This window comes from Bacillus rossius, chromosome 8, assembly GCF_032445375.1.
Source record: "Bacillus rossius redtenbacheri isolate Brsri chromosome 8, Brsri_v3, whole genome shotgun sequence".
Classification (NCBI taxonomy): domain Eukaryota; kingdom Metazoa; phylum Arthropoda; class Insecta; order Phasmatodea; family Bacillidae; genus Bacillus; species Bacillus rossius.
This window is the reverse complement of record NC_086336.1, coordinates 44,999,650-45,022,758: the sequence shown is the minus strand read 5'-3', so window position 1 is coordinate 45,022,758 and position 23,109 is coordinate 44,999,650. Positions and strand designations below refer to the sequence as shown.

The 23,109-nt window shown below is 37.8% G+C and overlaps 1 protein-coding gene across 1 annotated transcript in view; it reads right to left on the bottom strand.

Moving 5' to 3' along the window:
* Positions 1-4,664: 4,664 nt before the first annotated feature.
* LOC134534832 (ATP-binding cassette sub-family C member 3-like) overlaps positions 4,665-23,109 on the bottom strand; it is a 114,234-nt gene continuing 95,789 nt past the window's right edge. The window contains exons 18-30 of the mRNA XM_063373457.1: positions 22,382-22,535; positions 20,009-20,219; positions 18,852-19,072; positions 17,031-17,120; positions 16,533-16,623; positions 15,283-15,391; positions 13,332-13,458; positions 13,137-13,235; positions 11,431-11,580; positions 9,630-9,955; positions 9,129-9,243; positions 8,546-8,625; positions 4,665-5,514 (exon numbers count right to left, since the gene is read on the bottom strand). Of these exons, the coding sequence (XP_063229527.1) occupies positions 5,403-5,514; positions 8,546-8,625; positions 9,129-9,243; positions 9,630-9,955; positions 11,431-11,580; positions 13,137-13,235; positions 13,332-13,458; positions 15,283-15,391; positions 16,533-16,623; positions 17,031-17,120; positions 18,852-19,072; positions 20,009-20,219; positions 22,382-22,535 (1,885 nt within the window). The 3' untranslated portion in view covers positions 4,665-5,402. The remainder of the gene's footprint in view (positions 5,515-8,545; positions 8,626-9,128; positions 9,244-9,629; positions 9,956-11,430; positions 11,581-13,136; positions 13,236-13,331; positions 13,459-15,282; positions 15,392-16,532; positions 16,624-17,030; positions 17,121-18,851; positions 19,073-20,008; positions 20,220-22,381; positions 22,536-23,109) is intronic.

Below are 23,109 nucleotides of genomic sequence, written 5' to 3'. Positions count from 1 at the left end.
CAAGTACGCTGCCTTAAAACGATTTCCCTTCCAACTACTGCAGTACTGTCCGACAAAACCAAGTTATTAAATTCTTGAAATTGACTCTCACCTCTCTTTTAATCTTTACTTTTTGGGCCTTCTCCCGATCGCGACATTTTGGCCCCGCGACCACACAACGACTCAAGAGGCCTCCCGTAGCCACGTAGGGAACAAGCGGTCACGTGACCTCAATGACCAATCACAGCACAACACAGCACTATACAAATTTCACAACCCTCTCATCGAGGTTTTTCTGCAAAAAAATAATAAAACGTGAAAAAATCACATTGTCTTCTCTGATTGGCTGGTGCAACAACCCGATAATTTTACCGTCTCCCGTGGGATAAAACATCTGTCGATTATCCCATTATGAGTGTCGGTGCTGAAAAAAATATTTCTAAAAATATTGGCGTCGCCAAGTCACTTATGCTTCCTTATACCAACACAATTCACAATGTTTGTAGAACCCCAATTATAACTATCAAAAAAATCCAAACACAAAATACAGCCATAAGGACAATATTTTAAGTGAATAAAATATTGAAAATGACGTTTACGCAAATAGTATCCTAGCAAGCAAGGAGAAAACCAGTAAAAACAATGTAAATTGGTTTTTCTCAATCAAATAATTAAATATAAAAACTAATTACAAGGATATTAAAAAAATTTTAATGCAATTATGAAGAAATAGGTCACAATGACCTTGAAGCTGAATATCCAGCTGATCCATCTCAATGACAAAAGCATAATATTTATTCTTAAAAATTCTTTGTGAAATCTCGGGAGGGGTGACTTAACTGGGACTCAAACCCGGGTCCCCTCTAACAAGTGTCCCATCCTCCAACTCACTCAATCGAAATTATTATGAATCATGACTAAAGAAAAGTTCTCATATTGGTCAGTGAATATCATATACATAATATTAATTTGTGGGGGGGGGGGGGGGAATATTCAAACTATGTATAAGGCCAATATGACAGCTAAATTTAAAACTGCCTAAAGTAAAATATAAAAATTAAATAGAAAAGCTCTTCCCAAAAATTAATGCGTAAAAACTGTGATACATATTGTTTTCAGATGCTTATACATGTAGGAAACCATTAGAGAGCTTGCTTAGTTCAAATTAGGACTGTTTTTCATTCCTTTAAAGATCCAAATCACAATAGTTCTCTTCCTTCATTATGATTTTAGTTATAAAATAATTTCTATGTTCTTATTTAAGTTTATGTGTGGACCATAGTAAATCCAAAGCTGTGAATTATAGATGGTTCCGATTGTTACCTTCTCCTATTCCTTTTCTGACAAACAGTTAATTCCGTTGCTGAAGTACGTCAAGGTAATCAGGCACAGGATGCGGTTCAGCGACAAATTTCCAAGTAAATATACGGGTAGTATTTGTCACCGTGATGTATAGAACACAGGTGAAGTGTGGTACCATGATACCGGTGAGCGAAACAAAAGTACTGAATGCATTGACGTAGTGTTGTGTTTTAGCGTGTGTCCCACACTGTCAACATTGGTCCCAGGGAAGAGCCGGATACATTTTATGCAGAATCTCTTTCATACAAGGGTCGTTTCTTAAATAAGGTCCGATTGGTCATTGAAAATAATGAACTCTCGAGAAAAGGTTTTTATTGGCAGTTTTAGTTAACTTTTCCGCATAATGGCCATTCCATTCTAGGCACAGAAGTTCGCCGCCTGGGAATTAAACCAGTTTGAACACGGCAGTGTTGAGTTCCTCGTAGTCAGCTTGTCGATGGACCGTTCGTAGTCAGCCACAAAGCGGCCGCGGCAACGTCTTCAAAGACAGTCGGGCGAACAGCAGTCAGCAACAACAGCCAGTCACTGGGATCGCCGCAGGAGAGTCACGCGCCTGGAAGCGCGGCTACTCGCAGTGCAGACGAGTAGAGCGGGAAGCCCGCACACAGGGGCATTGGTTCGTTGCACCCCTGCCGTTGCAACGATCAAGCCATTGGCGTCTTCGAGATACACGTCTGCCAGGGATTGCAACTCGCCGGCAACCCCAGGCGATAAGGCCATGTCTGCCAGGAGTAGTAAACTAAAACTATCAGTCAAATCCTTTGTTTGCAACAGTGAAGCCGTCAGCCCGGGCACACACACGGTGCGCAGAGCTATTTCAAAACTACTTAAGATATCCGGGTGGGGTCTACTTACGAAAAGCATTTAAGTGTTCGCTGAGGGCCGAAAAGTACTTTTGATTACGGATTAAATTTTTGAACTATGTTTTTAGAAGAGTGAAAATGGCTAAAAGGCGTGTTTCTGAGTACATAATTTATTGGCGAGAAGACTGTGCGCCAGTTGCAAGAGCCTTGCGCTCAGAGACACCACGCTAGAAGCACCGCCTCAATAACACACATACACCCCGGCCAGACGGCGTTCTTAAATATTGTCATTGCGCGTACGGTAATAAAAATTATTTTTTAATTATTTTGTTAATAGGTGTCCATAATTGTTCATTTATTAGTATTGAGTTGACACCACATGGTTTGGAGCTCACTATGATCTCATCAGACGTCCTGTAATATTATCATCACCCTACCAAATATTTACAACAGAAACCAACAGAAATACAATAGGAAACAACAAGATTTTATATTGGTTTCAATTCAGGAATTGGGCACATTCTTTGTGTTTCTGTTGTAATTCACTGTGTATTTCAAAGGTTCTGTTGGTCTCTGTTGTAAGGCATTATTTTGGTTTCTGATGTTTTATCAGTGGGTTTATTGTATTCTGTTGAGTTTTGTTGGTTTCTGCTGTAAAGCATGATTTTGGTTTTTGTTGTTTTCCGTTGTATTCTGTTTGTTGTAATAAACTATTTGGGGTCATTTATTTTCTATTGTTTTCCATTATTTAATGTTAGTTTCTGGTGGTTTCTGTTGTAAGAAAATCTGAAAGTTTATTTTGTATTTGAGTATTGTTGTTTTCTGTTGTTAGACACTCTTTTGAGGTCTGTAGTTTTCTAGTTTATTTTTTTCCATTGTATTCTGTTGGTTTTGTTGTAAAGCATTCATAAATACTATAATTTTACACACAAATTAAGCTATGTACTAATGGTGTAATTATGTATGCAATTAAAATTTAATATTAATTTTTTTTTCTATTTTTACTGCACACTTTAATACAATATAGAATACTTATAGATATTTTATTAAGAATAAATTTTATTGCTTGTATAGTTCAATATGTAAATGAAAAATGTATTTTCCTCAGCAGAGAATTCTATTGGAATAATCATAAAATTCTTATTTACTATATTCGGTTAGATTCTGTTGTATTTTAGTTCGTTATTTTATTATGATAGTTTCTGTTGTTTAATAGTGTTTTACATTACAACTGTTGGTTTCTAGTGTTTTCTATTGAAACCTGTTAGATTTTGTTGCTTTCTGCTTTAAGGTGTTTTATTGTATTCAGTCGTTTCTAGTGTTTTTGAATGTATTCTGTTGGTTTTGTTGGTTTCTGTTGTAAGTCACTCTTTTGGGGTATATTTTTTCTAGTTGTTTTCATTGTGTTCTGATGGTTTATACTGTTTTCTGTTGTAAGTCATCATTCTGATTTCTGTTGTTTTGTAGTGATTTTCATTGTTATCTGTTTGTTTATGTTGGTTTCTATTGTAAATCACTCTTTTGTGGTCTGTTGTGTTCTAATGTTTTCTGTTGGTTTCTTTTGTAATGCACAATATTGGTGTCTTTGTTTTATAGTGTTTTCTATTATTTTATGTTAGATTTTTTGGTTTATATTGTATGGCATTCAATTAATTTATGCTATGTTTATTTTGTTTTTGTTGTTTTCTATTAAAAGGTATTTCTTTTGGTGTCTGTTATCTTCTAGTGTTTTCCATTGTTGTTAGATTACCTTAATTTAGGGCTGATACATGAAAGAACATTGTTTACTATAAGCTTTACTACCACACCTCTTAATGCAATGTCACACGAAAAGTATCCAACAACCCTGTGGTCTGGCGAGCTCTCTCATCCTAGTATGACCACCGCCCCTCTGGTGTTACCCTTCTCAATCAGTTTCACTCCCCCCTCTGGCATGACCCTCGTCTGCAGGTACAGTCTGTCCATAATCATTATATATACACATTTCCAAATATTCTCCACCCCTTCAAATCATTTAAATGTTCATAAGAAGTTCTAGCGTGTTATTTCCGTCCCATTTAGACACAGACCTTATCATGGTCCAGGTGGCAACATATTCAGAGGTTATCTCAACAGTTGTGGACCCAATGGTCTAAAAACTATTGAACTCACCACAAATTTAAAATGCTAAGTACACACACCATTTGTGGAGAATAAACACACAAAATAATCTATAGGTAAATCCACATTTCCTAACAGGTCACTTCAAGTTTTTACACTGAACACCCTGACCACACCATCGGTTCCAGGAAATGTATCCTGGACAAATGCTAGTCAAAACTCAAGAGGAGGCACATTCGTTGTCTTCCTTCACAAGGATCACCATTCCTGGAGGAATTCTTAGACTGCCATTTACTTTGTTTTTAATTGGTTGTCCTCCCATGCCCTTTCCTGAGCCTGATGTGTCTTACTATATGACAACCAAAAGGTAACCATTTTCAATAACAGATAAAGGAATTTTTTTGAAATGAGACACCCATACATTATTAAACTCTCACATTTATTTGTAAACGTAACACAAACTGATACACAGTAGCAAATTCTGATAGCTAAAATACTGCAGTACATTTCATTTTCTTTTATAAAACATACATCTTTAGAAGTATGCAGCCTTATATTCTGTGGTACAGCTTCTTTTCTCCGACTTTCTCATGGAATTTAAAAGGTTTCAGTCATGAGGAAACTATAACTAACACTTTATCCTTTACTCACACTTTACCCTTTAATCTCACTTTACCCATAAGTTCCAGGCGTGTTAAAAATTCATTATTTATTATGCTATGATATTATAATGAGAATGCTTTTTTTTTTTGCTTCCCCAAACCGAAAAATTCTACAGGCATACTATCCCTGCCACATTCTCTGCAAAATAATACACCCAAGTACGTATAGCTAATCAAATAACAGGTACCTAAAATAGTATAAATAAAATTGTAAAAAAGCAGTGCAGCCACTCTTTGTGGCGAAGCTCACTAAGGCATTGACTCAGAAATTCTAGGTTCACATCCTGGTAGGCCACGGATAATCAGGCTGAATCATTTGGAATCAGCCCCCAAACAACCTTTCAGGCATTGAGCAGAAGGTATTCAGAAAAAACACTAAGTAAACAATATACAGCCGTGAACATAGTTCCTTTCCACTTCAGTTCACCGACACAGTCCACAATGTGCGTAAGTTGAAGACAGTCGAGTCAGTCGGAGGAGTGAAGACAGTCTAAGATCACACGAGTCCCGCATCCATCGCCATTCCATAGAACACCGACGCCTTGTCTTCTAGGAGGTTGCTCACTGTGTCGAACTCCACCACGCGACCCTTGTCCAACACTATCACTCTGCGAACAGACATCATAGTAATGAGCATAATATGCAGTGCAAGAACAATTCACAGTGCATTCTTTTAATATTTGAAGTAAAACCTAATAATGTAGACAAGGTACTCAACAAATAAATTCTTTTATAAGCACTACTTGAACAGTATTTTTTTTGATGTGACAACGTCTAATAAATCGATGAACGCCGGCTGCACGCACAAAAAAGGATGACTCATTGTCCCATTACACTCATTTTACCAGAACCATCAATTTGACTTTTTCGAGGCACATTAAACTTGAAACACTCCCATTCGTTTCCTACTTTTCCTATCATCATCCTATCCTTAATAGAATAACACAGATTGGAAGAAGTTAAATAGCAAACATGTATAAACGTTATAGTTAAAATAATCTCTTCATTAAATTAATAAACATATTTGAATTAATGAGTGCAAATAAAAGTAAATTTATTAATTAAATTGTAGAATTCATTTCACTTCTTTGTATCCATACAAAATAGTGATAATTCAATAAAAATTATTCAATTTTATTCATAAAAGTATGCAATCATTTCATTAATGTTTTGTTATGACGTTGTCATGTTATAACTATCGTCCGTAAACCGACTTTACAGACAACCAATTTATTTTTTTAATTTTGTATACCTGCAAACAAAATAAATTTGATCAGCAACTTTTTTAGAGTCACAAGTATTAATTGGAATAATAATAATAAGTGAGAAGGAGGGCCAGAGATGGCATCAAGCATGCAGCACTCGGCACTGGTTGTCCTTGAGATAGCGTGACTTTAGCGACAACTCCTGCCTCGACACCTCAGCTGCCTCGCACGGCCACTGTAGGGCTGCTGAAAGGGGGTAAAACCCCTGGGGCCTGGGCAGCAAGGGGGCCCGGATGAGTTTAGAGAAATTTTCAATGCACGAGTTTATCATGATAGCACTGCAAAATTACACATTTATTGCTAATAGACAAATAATGATATGTTTGTAGTTCACATATACAGTTTTGGCCATGGAAACATTAAGATTTTGAAATATTTTTTTAATTTTGGGATTTGAAAAATTGTACATTAAGTAATGGAGAAAGGCTTAACTAAATTATTTTTTCCCCGGGCCCTTGTTTTCTCTCAATGTCCTTGGAGTCACGGCCTTTGCATGGCATCACCGTGCCTCGCCCTTGCATCTCTGGATTTATTTCCTTTCATAGTTTAGACAGCGTGACACTGGATGCTTTCCTGGAAGTTTCTAGGTGTCAGGTAAAGGATGGATGCTTTCTCTGGCAGCTTCTAAGTTTCAGGTAAAGGACGGATGTTTTCTCTGGCAGGTTCTAGGTGTCAGCACAATCAAAAATCTATGAGATAGTTCCTTAGTTATATTATATTCCTGGGGCCTAACCACAAGTTGGGGTCCAGTTGAGTTTCAAGATTTTTTTAATGCATGAGTCTACCACCCTGAATGAAGGTCGAAATTACAAGTCTACTGCCAATAGAATTCACTGAAAACATTACAACTACAAGTAAGGCAGTACGCATACACACATTTACAATCAGGACCAATGTTATGTCCACAGTTTAAAAAATTGTACACTTTAAGTACCGGGGCGGGGGCCACACAAAATTATTTGCTCCGAGGCCCTTAGTTTCCACTGACGGCCCTGCAGAAGACTATGTAACTGTATCAGCCGACCAGTTGTTTCGATGCCACAACTGTGGTCTCGAGGTGACAACCAACTGGTCGGTTGGCAAGGGAGGCTTTGTGGCAGAAGAGAGGAAGATCCGAGGCAGCGTCTGTGATGCAGCACGCCATTGGCTGATGGTGAAAGAGTGTTTTGGAACAGTGGTGCATGGACAAGGACAATAAAGACTGTGAGTTACTACTGAAACAGGCACCAGTGACGTAATTATGTAAGTTTCATTTTTCAAACAGATTTTGGACAGAGATATAGCAAAGAAGTGAAACAAGACACTTGTATAAATAGTACTAGTAATAAAACAGACCAACCAAAAAAATTGGACTATCTTTCAAACTCTACATCCCCAAATCGTAATAATAATTAAAAAGTAGGTTTTCATTATAGAGAAGAATTTTTACTAGGTACTTCACATTTAAGTATTGATCACTTTAAAGTATTATTTTCAAATACATACTATCAACAAGATGTTTACATAAAGTACTATCACTAAAAAGTACCAAAACTAAGGTTTTATTTATTAAGGCCTATACTGTAATAGTAGCGTTTTTAAAGACCTAAGAAATTTTTAAAAAAAATTGCTGTACAAAATATACAGATAAAATTAAAATTGGGAGAATCCATCACACACAATAGCAAGAATGAAGTAAACCTATCTATTCTACAAAGCAATTCAGGGAATGCATAACTTTATCCCCCCCTTGGTAAAATTCAAAATCCTGTTGCAACCAGTGCCTTCGCATACTGACTCCAGAGTCCATACACAATATTATTACTGCCATTGATAAGTCACATCACTCTGCCTAATCTATACTGGTAGTTGTTCACAACTTTTTAAATTTATTAACTAATAAAAATAGTAAAATTCATGGTTCATAAAAAATTAATTATAGTCAGCAAGAAAACAAAATAAATTACGTACATTCAGATTTTTAATTCAACACCTGTCTGCCCAAGAAAGACCAGGAAAATGTCCATTTCAGAAGAAGTGTTACCTATATCATAGACAATGGCCAAGAAAACCAAATAATTTTAAGGGAATCAATAGCCATTAGTACATGTCACAAATTTTGATATTTGTTTGCTTTTGTTGGAGATAATTTGATATTTTTGTTTTTATTGAATGAGTAATTATTTTTGCATCAAAAATAGTTATTTTGCAATAAGCAGATAAGTAACAAGCAATGGTAGGTAAACTAGGTATTAATATCCCTTATCTATCTGATAGGCTTCATGAATTCTTCAAACTCAACATTACAGAATGCTACATTACATTACATTACATTACAGAATATCTTGTTGTACGCAACAATTTTCACAGAAAACAGAAGATAAACAGTACATACCTGTTTGAATCCATGATAGTGTTCAGTCGATGTGCTATGGTGAGAATGGTGCAATCCTTGAACTTTGTGCGAATTGTTTCCTGCACATACATAAGACACGGGTGAAAATTACGTCCACTCTACAATCTTTGACTACATAACTGATACAGTTGATACAGAGAGAATGTTTGCAGTATTTACAAATAATAATTTGTGACAGTGTACAATGGAGAGAGGGCAGTGAAAATGTTAATAATAATAATTGATCTAGGGCGTGGAGTAATGCTCATACACAAAGAACATTTAAAGTCTGCACCAGTAAATTCACAATCAACTGTATATTGCCTAACATTTTTTGTTTCAGTAGTTGCTCATCAGGGTTTTCAAATAAGTGTTATGTATTTTTTGATTAGTTGGCATGATTGAAGACAGTTAAAAACTGAAAATGGCGTATATTAAAAATATTTTTGTGTTAAACATAAAACCAGCATTTAATAGTGAATTACTTAGGTATAAGACCAGTTGAAAATTTTTCTTTGTCTTACGTTCAGTACATATGGTGACAACCTGATGGTTTTCAAACGACTTCAGTGGAATTATGTACCTGTATGAGGTCGTCAGTCTCCAAGTCGATGGCTGCCGTCGCCTCGTCCAGCACCAAGATCTTAGTCTTCCTCAGCAGCGCCCGGGCCAGGCATATCAGCTGTCGTTGCCCGACGCTGAAACGTCAGTGACAACCCACATATTTCCATATATTTACAGCATAAATAAACTTCATCCTATGCCAAGGTAAAATACACACACATATTATTGATGATCCATTGTCACGAATTGTACGTATTAGGGACTGAAATTTTTCATAATTTTCTTTTCACTTTATTTTTTATTATATCTTCATTAGTAAACTTAATTTAAATTCATCAAATATTGAAGTATTGAAATTTGTTCTTATCAGTCATATTTATAAAAATACATTCAGGATAGTTGACCACTGTATGTAATGTGAGCAGGTGTATTCAAACTGCTGGAATGACCTCACGATAATTGTCCTGAAAGAGTGAAGAGTAAGAAGTCACGCAAATGCAAGGGGTGCAGGAGCGAGCACCTGAGGTTCTCCCCGCCCTCGGACACCTCGTGGCCCAGGCCGGCCGGCAGCGACCTCACGAAGGCCTCGAGGTGAGCGTGGCCCAGCGCCTGCCACAGCTCCGCGTCGGGCAGCTCCTCGAAGGGGTCCAGGTTGCGACGCAGAGTCCCGGAGAACAGCACCGGGTCCTGCGGGATGATGGTGAGCCGGGACCGCAGCGTGTGCAGGCCCAGCGTCGTCACGTCGATGCCGTCGATGAGGATCGCGCCGCCGGCCGGCTCGATGATGCGGAACAGGCCGAGCGTGATGGAGGACTTGCCCGCTCCGGTCCGGCCGACGATGCCCACCTGCAGCCGTGCAATCATCTCAGTGCTTCGGTGGAACCCCGTCTCTACGCAGCTCACGAGACCAAGGAGTTTCCAATTTAAAATAGTGAAAGCTTCACAACGGGGTTACCACAGTAATGGAATTATCAACATTCTATAATCTATTAGCTTGTGCATGTCATCCATGCCAAGTGTTTTTCAAGAATTTTTGCATAATAACTAAATTAGTTTAAAACATTTTGCACTAAACGTAATCCTGGTTATAACATCTGGCCTTTGAGAAACTTTTTCACTTGGTTTCGCATAAAAATAAGGTAAGGTGACCAAATGAAGGTGATTTATAAAAAAAAAAGTTAGCAAATCTTTCAGTGCTGGCCAGAGATGTGTAAGTAAAGTGATCGACTGAATGGTTTAGAAGTTGATGCGCTTCAGCGCCATCTAGCGGCGAGTTACAAAAAATGTATATAGCGAAAATATTCTCTGTGTTCAAATATCTATGTATACCAATTTTCATGGAAATCAGTTGAAGGTTTAGAAGTTGAGGTGCTGTAGTACCATCTAGCGGCAAGTTACAAAAAAAATGGATAGCATAAAAACCTTCTCCATGAACAAAACACTTCAATGTATGCCAACTTTCATGGCGATGGCCCACTGCTCAGAGCAGGCTGGTACGGTGGATTTTGACGCAATATAGGGGGAATTGAGCCTAGCTCCCACACAGGTCATGTCATGATCCTGGGACATAGTCGTTTGCCGGGTGCCCATGTCCGCGAGACGCAACGTTACTTATTAATTGATATTGTAAAAACCCCCGCTGCATCAATACGAAACTGTCACAAAACTTAACGTAGAATTTTTTTTAAATAATGCTGAGTGTGTGATGTATATGCATGCATGCACACGCGCAAACTTTGTTTTCAACTACATTTATTGACATGAATCACACGTAGTTTCCGCGCCCACCGGTAGAATTTTAAATTATATAATGAAACGGCTCTGATAAAAGCCAAAAAGACTTGAAAAATTAGTAAGTGTTTATGTTGTAAGTTCAATTATAATGCAAAGTTGGACACGAAACTTATGTGTCCCTACAGTATAATGAATTCTGCACTATCTCCACACTTCAATGTTAACTAATGTAATGCATATTTTTTTTAGTTGTCATTATTTCTTTTTATGACTATTAATCTATTATAACGTTTTATTTTTAATAAATACCTATGCGCAGTGTAAATTATGCAATGTTCACAAAAGTAATATATATACAGCTGAATCACGCAGTTCAGCCATCTTTTCGAGATTTCTGAGACATCCACAGATGGCAGCACCGCGGTTACACATTTTCATTCGTTCGACTTCCGTTTCATTCACGAGAAACTCCTAACAAATGCCGTGTTACTAGAGCTAAGACATTAATAAGATGATTTTACTGAAGGAAATGTCATAATGGAATTCCGCTGCATTCAGATGAAGCGAAGACAGGTGAGAAGCCGTACCTTCTCCCCGCCCTCGATGGTGAAGCTGATTCCGTGCAGCACCAAGTCCAGGCCCTCTCTGTAGCGAACCTGGTAGTCGTGGAACTCCACTCGCCCTTCCGAGGGCCAGTTGTCCGGCACCTTGTCGCTCTCGACCACCCAAGGTGCTTCCTGCAAACAAATCTGCTCGGTCGAGTTCTGTGGGGGAAGACCGGAAGACGACGATCTTTTGATGAAGAATCACATACCCACACACACACACACCAATAGTTCATGGTACACTTCTGTTCTCATTCCTAAAACTTCCAGTGCCAAACATACAGCTCGATAAACTATACACGTATCTACAATGTTCATGTGCGTATTTGACAAATCCAATAACGGTTTGTAATTATGGTCTTTTTTTCAAACATAGTAACCAGTAACTGTATGCTAAATAATTAGAGAGTTACCCAGCTAAAAAAAAAACTGGAATTAAAAATTTTTAATCTGCAAAGCTATTCCCATTTTAAAGTCTACAAATGTACATATTTTCAATCCTTGCAAGCAATTTTATTGTGAATGTTCAGTATCAAGAAAAAAAAATTGTGGCTGTAAAAGTGAATTTTATAATGAGTTTTTATTATAGTAATTGTACATCATCAAAACTATGACAAATTATCAATACATAAATTAATACGTACACAACCTACATCATTTCGGTCAACTATTTTTTTATGCATTAATAGCATCAATGTAAATTATTCAATATACTACGCATGTGAAAACAACTTTCACAGCTTCAAGATCAAACACATGAATCTTCAGTAATATTATTCCATTTTAATTGAAACCTTTAGGTAGAGAGTGAAGTGAAGAAATAAAACAGGATATGAGAAAATCGAAAGAGCATCCAAATGTCAAACACACATTCTGGAATCAGCCCAGCCACTATGTGACGATAGTACAGTAAATACAGCAACCTATGGTTCAGCCCCTTCTGTAATATGGCAACATTTGGGCCGCTCGCTCAGACCTTTTAGGCCTTTTAGGTGGATTCCAACTTTTAACCTTGACCGCCAGGTCACAACACTGCACTGCTGGAGTATTTAACTCTCTCAGAGTTTGTCGTTACCATCGGTTTTCATTTCAGTACAGTGTTTCCTGTTTTCCAGGTGGTTACATTTCACATTTAGCATTCCTGATAATCTAGCAAAATCGTTAATTCGGCATGGCCGTAATCTCGAACATACCAGATTGAAGGCTTTTCACTGTATTAAATTCAACCCATTAGTAGAGGCAAGATTACATGGTGAATAGGGATTAAACCGAAATAACACCTAAACTGAAGGCAATACACAGCCAAAACACAACATGCCAATTAAAATACAGTATAGAATTTATTTCTAAATTTTTAATTTAGGCTTTAATTTAAAAGACTAAGTAAAAAAAATATTTAGTTACCATGCAGTTATAATGTAGCACGTGACTGTACAATTGGGGGAGTGGGATGGCGTCTCCAATCCTGGGTCCAGGGCCCGTAATCAAATGTAGGGGTCATGGTTAAATGTGTTCTAATTTGTAATAATGATAAACAAAATTCACTATTTTTAATGATGAAATTTGCTGTGTTATAACACCATAAAATCTTGGCTCTACCCATTAGCCATTGAACATTTTGTGGTATGTACGACTTGTTGATATGATGACCTTGGGAGTCGTCAAAAATTAGTCGCAATGTTCCTCACCTGTCTGAATTCAGAGTATTCCTTAATCCTCTCCACGGCCACAATGTTTGTCTCAATGTCCGATATTTGTCGCACCAGCATGTTCAATGCTTGCGTGATCTGAAATAGCAGTTAACACAATAATGTGCGAACGGTATTCTCAAATCACAATGTAAAGACAGCTTTTACCTCAGTTTTTCTGCTCGGTTGGCGTACCTGCATGGCGTAGCTAATGGACAGCCCGACAATGCCAGAGTCCATGGTGTGTCGCCCCAGGACAGCGAATAGCGACGAGAAGAATATCACCATGTTGCCGATCGCTTCCAGCCTTATGGACAACCACCTGTGGACAGAGCAATGGTAATAGTGTTTCATGAAACAGTTTTTTTAATGTTTTTGATAAGTGCAACATCATGCAATTGCTAGACGCAAGATTTTATGGCTCTATTTTCAGCCCAACTTCGTTTTTTAAAACAGAAGAATTCTGTGTTATTGATTTTATTTTTATAAAAGCTTTTTTGTAATACCAACTCCACCAAAATAGTGGTAAAATGATATGCTGCAGTTTTACTATAAAATATTTTGTAATAAATGGGTCACACATTTTATACTGAATTTTTTGTTTAGTAAAATGTACTGCGATTAACATGCAAATTTCCCATTTTAGGTTAAAAAAAAATATATTGTAACTAGCCTTTGTTGGTTTTTAATAAATGTGTTACAAATAAGTATAAATTGTTTAATTAACATAACTTAGCAGTGCGTGTAAAGCTACGTCTGCCGCCTCTCGTGGGGCTACCCGGCCGGCTGTCTGCCGCCGGGTGGGCACTCAGCAAGAGGGGGAAATCTACATATAAACCAGTCGGAGAGAGAGAGAGAGAGAGCCTGAAGAGGCGAGAGGGTGGGAGTGTGTGCTTGTGTGAGTGAGTGTGTGTGGCCACCCAGCAGTGTTTATGGCTCTCACTCCCTCTCTCAACGTTGTAAATATCCGTGTGAACTGGCACATACACAATCATTATGTTTCTATCTCGACAGGTCCAAACAATGTTTTTGTGAGAGATTCATTCATGACAAAACTGCTTGCTGTAAGGTCTTGTTTGTTTTCATTAAGGAATTAACTAAACAAAATTGACAAGGAAATTAGCCTGCTGTCTTTTCTCTCTTGGGGAAGGGGGCGGGTAAAAAAAATAGATGGGAAGGGAAATATGGGTATAAAAAATAGTACTTTTTTTTTTGTATTTTTGTTCGATAGTGCTAGAGTGTAGAGAGTGAGGAGAGGGGGCGAGAAGGGCCATAAAGGTTGGAGTGGGGAAAGACCAAGGACAAGGACAAGGATGGAGGCTCAACATCAGCTGCTGTGTTCTTTACAAGATAATAAGCTGAGACAGGGGCTATAAAAGACTTCATTTGTATTCTACCAGAGACAGATATATGGCACGACCCATATTCCCCAAATTCGAGGAAGACCCATACCATGAAAATGTTAGATTTTTTTTTGACCAAAATTACAGGTGCGATCTATACGCAGAGGCAACCCTTCTGTAAGTAAATTTGGTGTGTGTGTGTGTGTATATATATATATATATATATATATATATATATATATATATATATATATATACATACATTTCTTTCTTTTTTTTCAGAAGATATGTTCTAAGTGAAAAATCTCTTTCAGGTAGTATTAAGGTGTTCATTAGCAAGAAATAATCAGTATTGCTTTAAGAGAACAAAAACGTTTTCAAAAATGACAATGGTGACTAAGTATCCTGATATTATGCCCCTTTTAATATCTGCGCTTTTTCAATGCAAACTTAAGTCAGATATCACCAAATATTTTTAAAATGTTCCTGATGAGGAACCTTAGTTATCTCTTTTTCTCTTATGATGTTTAATGAGAAATAATCTCTGCAACTAGAGCACTGATTTTGAGTGGCTCCAACTTAAGATCCACATGCCAATCACTAAAATGTAACATGTTGTACAGCCAAGGCCCAATATAGATATAAGCTCTATTAAGGAGAACTAGATCTTATCTTCCAGCAGTACAAAGGAACAAACACGGAAGATGAAATTGGTCAGGCCTGATTCCTTGGTGACTATCATAGATTTGACTTGTTTGTGAAACTCGCTCTCAAAAGATGCAACATTCACCTCTCAGACTGACCTGTTTGCGATAATGATGGGGTTGTAACATTTCTGGCTGTTATCAACTCGTAGCTCGGACTCCTTCGTGAATCTATCCTGCACTCTGTAAGCTCGTATAGTTGACACACCTGTGAAAGTAGGTACATAAAAAAAAACATTCAGTGACAAACCCAAGACTTGATAACAGCGGTGTCAACAGACTACTTAGTTGTTAAAATCTCAAAATAATTTTTGAGATATTCAGTTCCTGAATGTTCTGCAAAACACAATATTGCCTGTATTAATGTTAGGTTGCTCTTTTAGTAAGCGCTGATGTAGCGCACTGTGCCAAACTCACAATTTTCCGAATTCTTCTTCAACTCTGCCACACACGAGACAAATAATTGGCCTCCTCGCTGTGAGCATGTAAAGAAGACCTGCCTCTCGTACGTAAGATTATGTCGGGACAAAAACAAGCATCAAATTTGCTCAGCACTATTTTTAAGTCTCACTGTTCTTTCGCATTTAACTTAAAATTTTCGTAAATGTCCTCAGAATCATGACACATTAAGTTTATAAACAGCTATTTGTAAGGATGCTGGCAAACCCTCTCCGCAGACTGCTTAATGATAGTACTTGAATTTCTTCTTTCACTGCAGCCAATTACTGGCACTATCACCATCGCGACTAAGTTTTCTGAGGGGTTTGACGAATGAATCCATACTCAATTTGCTGACTGCGCCATGTTATGTTAATAAATACAACATGTACTGTAATAGGTTGATGATTATTCCCTACTCCATTACATACTGCGCGGAAAGCCTTCACCACTACAACCTTACATCAACTAGTTTACCTTACAACCCTCACTGCAGTTCACTTGGACAATATGAGCCCTGGCTGTGTGACAATGTGTTAACTAACTTACACTCCCCACAATTCCCCTCCCGGTGACACATCACAGTAGTAAGGTAGAGTTTAACACTACACAGAAATGGGCAGAGACATGTACGTAATGACACTGACAAGTTCCAAACTGACTGTTTATCAATTAATGTTACTGATGCCAGGCATTGCGATCAAACTACTGACCTCCCAACCCACATGAGCGTAAATGCCTTAGTGATCACAACTGTGCAGAACCCATTCAAGAATAAAATCTTTAACATAAACCACTAGGAAAAAAAAAACACTAGTCAAAACTTATTCATTTGTCAACCAACATTTTTAATACAAAAGTAACAGATACGTACCTACGTTGAAACATAAATTGTCAGTGAAGACACTTACCTGTGAGACTTTCTCCGAAATGTGAGAGAATGGGAGCCTTCATAATGGACTCTAACCGTTTCAGTTGGCGGGATGTGGAGACATAAATTTTCTGTAAACATAATTTATAAGACTGACAAAATTGCTAGATACTAAATGAATTGAGAATTTACACTCAGTAACTATGCATGTACATATTAGAATCTCAAATCTAAGGAGAACATTTGGAAACTTATGTCATGTGACTAGTATAAAAACCAACATTTCAATTGACATTTTCTTGAAAATGAAGGCATAAGAAAATGAACTTTTTTTAATGAGTTATCAGCAATTTATTGGTGCTTTTTACAAGTGAAATATCACTACCCATTAAAAAAATAAAATTTCCAATTGAACATCTACACATAACAAAGGATTTAGAATTTTAATTAATGAATGTTGGAAATATAATTTTATAAAGTAAACACTGTTTTAAAAAAATTATAACATAGGATTTGAAAAAAAAACTCTTCTTCTCACCTGAATAAAGCAGTAGATGAAAGCCAGTGGGATGATAACCGCTACAAACAAAGGCGTTGAGTAAACTATCACCAGCAACGTACCAGCAACCTGAAAAAGAAATTGCACAAGAAAATAATTAATTTTTTTAAAACTAAATACTATATACATCAATTAGCAAATCATACTACTGTATCAAATATCAATAAAAGTGGCCAACTGCCTAAAGTAATACCTATCATAAAACAGGATCTTTAAAAAAATTTTAATTGTATCACTAAAACAACATAGTACTCTATCTCCACAACTATATATTAATTCATTTTTATCTGATTATTAAACTATTACATCTTATATTGTTTATGGTTTGATAAAATTATATGTAAATTAAAACAATTATATGTTAATAACATAATTCATGTAAAAAATTATAAATGATTATATTGTATATATAATTGTATAATTAATGTAATATTAATTTACTGTACCTATATAATAACAATTATAACTATCATTGAATAAAAATATGTGTATCAACAAACAAACAGATATCTTTAAAATTGTCCTTCGATTACTCTTACACCCTACAATATAGAACTTCGCCGAGCATACATCTTGAACCTCAAATACACAGAAAGAGATGGCAGATTATTTCTAAGTAACATAAGTTTATATGTAATAGTATTATATAGTGAATGTATTCAGGGGCGTAGCCAGGGGGGGGGGGGGGTTTAGGGGTTCAAACCCCCCCAACCCCCTTAGCAACAAATCTTTAATTAATTTCTTATTCATCACTCAAACAAATTTCATATTAAAAATATTAAAATTAATAAAATTTTTACCATTACAATATTTAAATTTGAGTACCGAAAACTGCTAAAATAGCACTATTTTACACCTTAAAATCCAAATTTTAATACGTGGGGGGGGGGGGGGGGGGGCATGCTTCTTAACACCCCCCATACAAAAATCCTGGCTACGCCACTGAATGTATTACAGAATACATAGGTACATTTCTGTACATTATTACTCTTAAATGCACTGAAGTTTATATTGAATGCTTTGTAAAATTAAATACCATAAGTAAATATTATTTATGTTTAAAAGGATTATTTTAATTTTCATCCCAAGTTTGTAGTGAAATCATGTTACTGTACATGTGTATTAAGAGATTTCTGCTTTCCATCTATTCAGTTATCCGAATGGTGATGGTTAATAGAAGTTTTAATGTCAAAAATATTTATTTACTATCTCATCCTAAAATAACCTACAAATAAAACAGGGTGTGGTAAAAAGCAGAATTAAATGAAATGAATATGCAACCTAAAGGGCCCCAAAGATGTCACATATTAAGAGGCCACTCCAGTGTTTCAGGGGCACTACGCAACCCACGTTAACCTCATAACATTCAATGCTGTTTTGATTTTGCTTATAACTTATTAACTAATATAGATTTCGAAATGATGCATGCTTGATATGTAAGACAATGATGCTCTTATCAAAGCCCCTTTCTTCAAAAACGTGCATAAATTATGGTTCAAACCTAGACAATACACTTATGCATATTAGTAAAGATTAGTATAAAACCATAATTTATGCACGTTTGTGAAGAAAGGGGCTTTGATAAGAGCATTGTTGTCTTACATATCAAGCGAGCATCATTTTGAAATCTATATTAGTTAATAAGTTATAAGCAAAATGAAAATAGCATTGAATGTTATGAGGTTAACGTGGGTTGCGTAGTGCCCCTGAAACACTGGAGTGGCCTCTTAATGAATCTAAAAGCAAGAACCAGACACAACTGAACGGCGCCCGGAGCAAGCCCGGGGGCGGCGCACGGACCCGGTAGATGTTGGGGATGCACTGGCGCAGGATCATGGAGAAGGTGCCGTCCAGCACGTTCACGTCGCTGGAGAAGCGCGTGAGGATGCGGCCGATGGGCGTGGTGTCGAACAGCGACTGGGGCAGCCGCATCACGTTCCACAGCAGCTTGTTGTGCAGCAGCATGGCCGCGTTCAGCGTGCCGATGCTCACGGTCAGCGTCGACACCGTCACGCTCAGCACTGCGGGGGGGCACACACAGTGCTGCACGCCTACCTCCACCACCTCAAACTACACTCGCGCATCTCCGTTCAGCGGAAAACACATCAGTTCCATTCCAAGATGCTGCACGTATTGAGAATACTTACATTATAAAACATGTTCTTTGGATAATTCTTTGGATGGAGAATATTGATTTAGACAATGTTTGTGGGTTTTGATTCCAACACCAAGGTGTGATTCACATAATTTATGAGCACTTGAAAACCTCTGCATTCAACCGTATCAAACAAAAAAACCCATATACTTAAATTCCACAATTATATTTATGTGTTAAATAATAAACAGAATGAATGCATACCGACAGCATGATTCAAAATGCACTATACTGATATGCCAAATCTTAGCTCTCAGTACGCAACATTTGGTGGGAGTAACTTCGTGGATGTGAAGAAAGTCAAGGAATGGAAAAGTGTAACAACCACGGTGTTGCCATCTCTGGCGGATGGCGCAAACCAAACTTCACAAGGACAAAGGGATATTTTATAGTATTAACTGTAATTTTTAACAAGATGGGCAGTATTTTAATAAAACTCCTTACCGAAAATCAGGTTTAAAACCAGGGTTAATAATTTTTTTCGAGTCTTTTTCGCTTTTCTCGAAGCTGTTCAATGTATAGTTTAAAATTTCGGCCTGCTCTGGCAGCGAATTCTAGCTGCGGGCACGGAAACAAAGTGTGATTTGCATCAAGAAACGTAATTATAAACAAAATCTGTGTGCATTTTTATCACCTTTGGCATTATTTTGAAGAATTCTACATTAAATTTTTATGTCAGAGATTAGTATTATTAAGTGTAATTGCAACATGAGAACACATGAATTTCCTAGTAACTTTCTTGTTTTTTTTTTTAGACGTTCAATAATTGTACTGACAAAGAGAGAGAGAGAGATGCGAGTACCTTGACCCAGGCCGAGAGCTCCGTACACTCCCAAGTACAAGCTGCGCGGCTCCGAGCCGTTTGCGTCCCCGTAGCCGTTTGTCGACCACACGGACAGCCATATGTTGGAGCCCACCTGGAAGCCTTGCAGCACGGCGTTGGATATGAGCGCACACAACGAGTACCCGACACCAATGGCCATGAAGTAGTGGCCGTACACCTGCCACTTCACCTGCAAACCCAAACCAAACAAAAATAAACCCTTAACGAAGAAAAGCATTTGAGGAAACGCTGAGGGCCAATAAGTAGGGACACCTGTATTTCGTGAATACATTTCATGTCTAGGTACATTGCAAAACACCGTAGTTTTTTTTCCTTGTAACTATTGGCTGTGGTCGGCGAGAGGTGTTTTCCCGCACTTGACGGGGCCAATGGGAATGTGGATACCGTACTGCTGCACGCACACGATTCGCCATTACTCTAAGAAAAAGATACAGTGTTTTGTGACATACCATGACACGAAATGTATTCGCGAAATACAGGTGTCCCTACCAATAAGCAGCTGTTCTGCTTCTGTATTTTGTTTTTTCAACTGTATTTCTAGAAGAGTGAAAAAGGCTATAAAAAAAAGTGTATTTTCAGAATAATCATTAGGAATGAAACATAAAGTAAAGATTCTTGAAAGCGTTCAAGGGACTTGAATTACACCTTCATCTCCATTTCTCTGCCATAAAAATGTTACGGTTACCACTTTAGATCTCATAGTTGTCCTGTGCATGACACAACGACTGCGTCATCACAGTGTTGATTTTAGAGGCGACACCGCGCTAGAAGCACCAGCAGGCATCGCACTTATCATACCTCATCACCAACACAGATAAGATTTACCCTTGACTAGACAGACCCCTTAATAAGGAAGATGGACATGTTGAGAGAGAACTAAGAGCAAGACAGAATCAGAGTGATATAATCATGTCGTATTGTAATTGTATGTCATTACGTGGCTCAAATATGCTAGGAAAAATTTTAGTATTTTAGTGATGATGATGATGGAGATGGTGATGGTGATGGTGATGGTGGTAATGATTCTGGGCAGTGTGACCTCGGGTGGTGACATGGTAGTGGGAGCCAAGGTACACCTGGGATTTTCATTTCAGGGTGAAAACAGTAGTGGCTCACCACTGCCTTTTGCAGTGCGGCGGCCACGAGACAACACAAAACCTAGGTCTGGACCCTGACAGAAAACATCCACGAGTGATAAATCCCGTATCCAGTCGGAAACAAAAACCAAGGCTCACCAGCAAGGACTCTAACCACTGTGCCAACACGACAATTATTCTAGTATGAAACCTTTAACACTTTTGAGTACTGCCGACATCATGACCATTGCAAAAATACTTCCCTAAATTGCTGGTAGCATAGTATTATTAAATCCTAATTTCAACACAGTTATGCGTAGCTTAACGTAATATTGAAATCAGGCGAAGTAAAATTATGTCGCCAGCAGTTTTCACAAAGATCACAGCGACATTACATTAGGATTGTAGTACCTAAAATGTTTAAACATTTTACAGTTGCAGATCATAAATAAAGGCTGGACTAGCATCAGAAAACAGATAATCAAATGCAATCAACAACTGTGTACAGTAATGAAATTCTACCCATTACCTTAAAACTGAAACAACTATAAAACATCAGGCAAAATTTTAAAGGTGTAATCATTGCCACAGTTTATATAAATAACTACACAAATTATTTTTTTAATTTTTTGTACCCGTAGAAATGACAATAATATTAATTTTTTTATTAGGCACTGAACTAAAATCGTTCAAGATTAAAGTTTAAATTGCCATTAGCTCCACACTTCAACTCTTGAAAGATGATCTCTTGAAACACAATACCGCGCTCATGGCAGAGCATATAAAAGTGTGTGAAACACTGCAATGAATTACTACGTGAAAAACCAAGGGAACAATAAAATAGAGTGATTTAAGATCCAGGGGCGTAGCCGGGGGGGGGGGGGGGGGGGGGGGGTAGGGGTTCAGACCCCCCCCCCCCCCCCCCTTAGCACCATATCTTTAATTAATTTCTTATTCATCACTCAAACATGTTTCATATTAAAATTAATAAAATTTTTACCATTACAATATTTAAATTTAAGTACCGAAAACTGCTAAAATAGCACTATTTTACACCTTAAAATCCAAATTTTCCCGGGGGAAGATTTTAATACGGGGGGGGGGAGGGGCATGCTTATTAACACCCCCCCATACACAAATCCTGACTACGCCACTGTTAAGATCAGACTGCAAATTGTAACTCTAAAACCAGTCGTGCACACTAGATAACTGGCTCACTGCTGACTTGTGAAAATATTCTAGTCGCAGTACTTACACTTCCCGTCTTGGCTGCCTCTGCTTGAATGAGTTTCTTCCCACTCTTGAACGCGGACTTCTCGGCTGCCAGCTTGTCGACGTGCTGAACGATCCCGTTGGTTCCCTGGAACTTCACGTTCATGCTGTCCTCCGTACTGCTCACAGACTTTTGGCTGGAAAAAAAAAAAAAAAACAGAACATAGTATTTACTCGCATAATGTCCGCAGTAATTAGGCTACATTTTTGACCAAAAAAAATGGGGTGCGGACATTATGAGGTGAAGTCCAAAAAAAATTTTTTTTCCTCAAAATTTTACGTTTTGTGTAGAGTAAAAAAATTGTTCCCTCATAATTAGTTTACTAGCAGAGCGCTGGTGACTGGCGACCCTCCGCAGCGGACGTGAGAAATGTGACAGGTGACGAGATAATTGGGTGCCGGCGATTAGTGGAAGACGCCACTCATATTTTTTTTTCTTCTCTCACTCGCGTGTGCGCTCCTACGTTCAGAAGCCGTAGCCAGCCTACACAAAATAAACGCTTTGCGTGAAAAGATATTTTTTTAATCATTCATTGAGATGGCCACTGACGGCACGAGGCAGATGTCTAATGTCTGCATTAGCCAGCGCCAGCAAGCCTCCCTCCCTGTCCCTTTGTCTACTGTGTGTATAAAAAAACCGTGCGCATGTACCCCCACCACTTCTCTGCTACCTCCCCTACTTTGTGACGTAGTGTGAGATGACGTGTACTG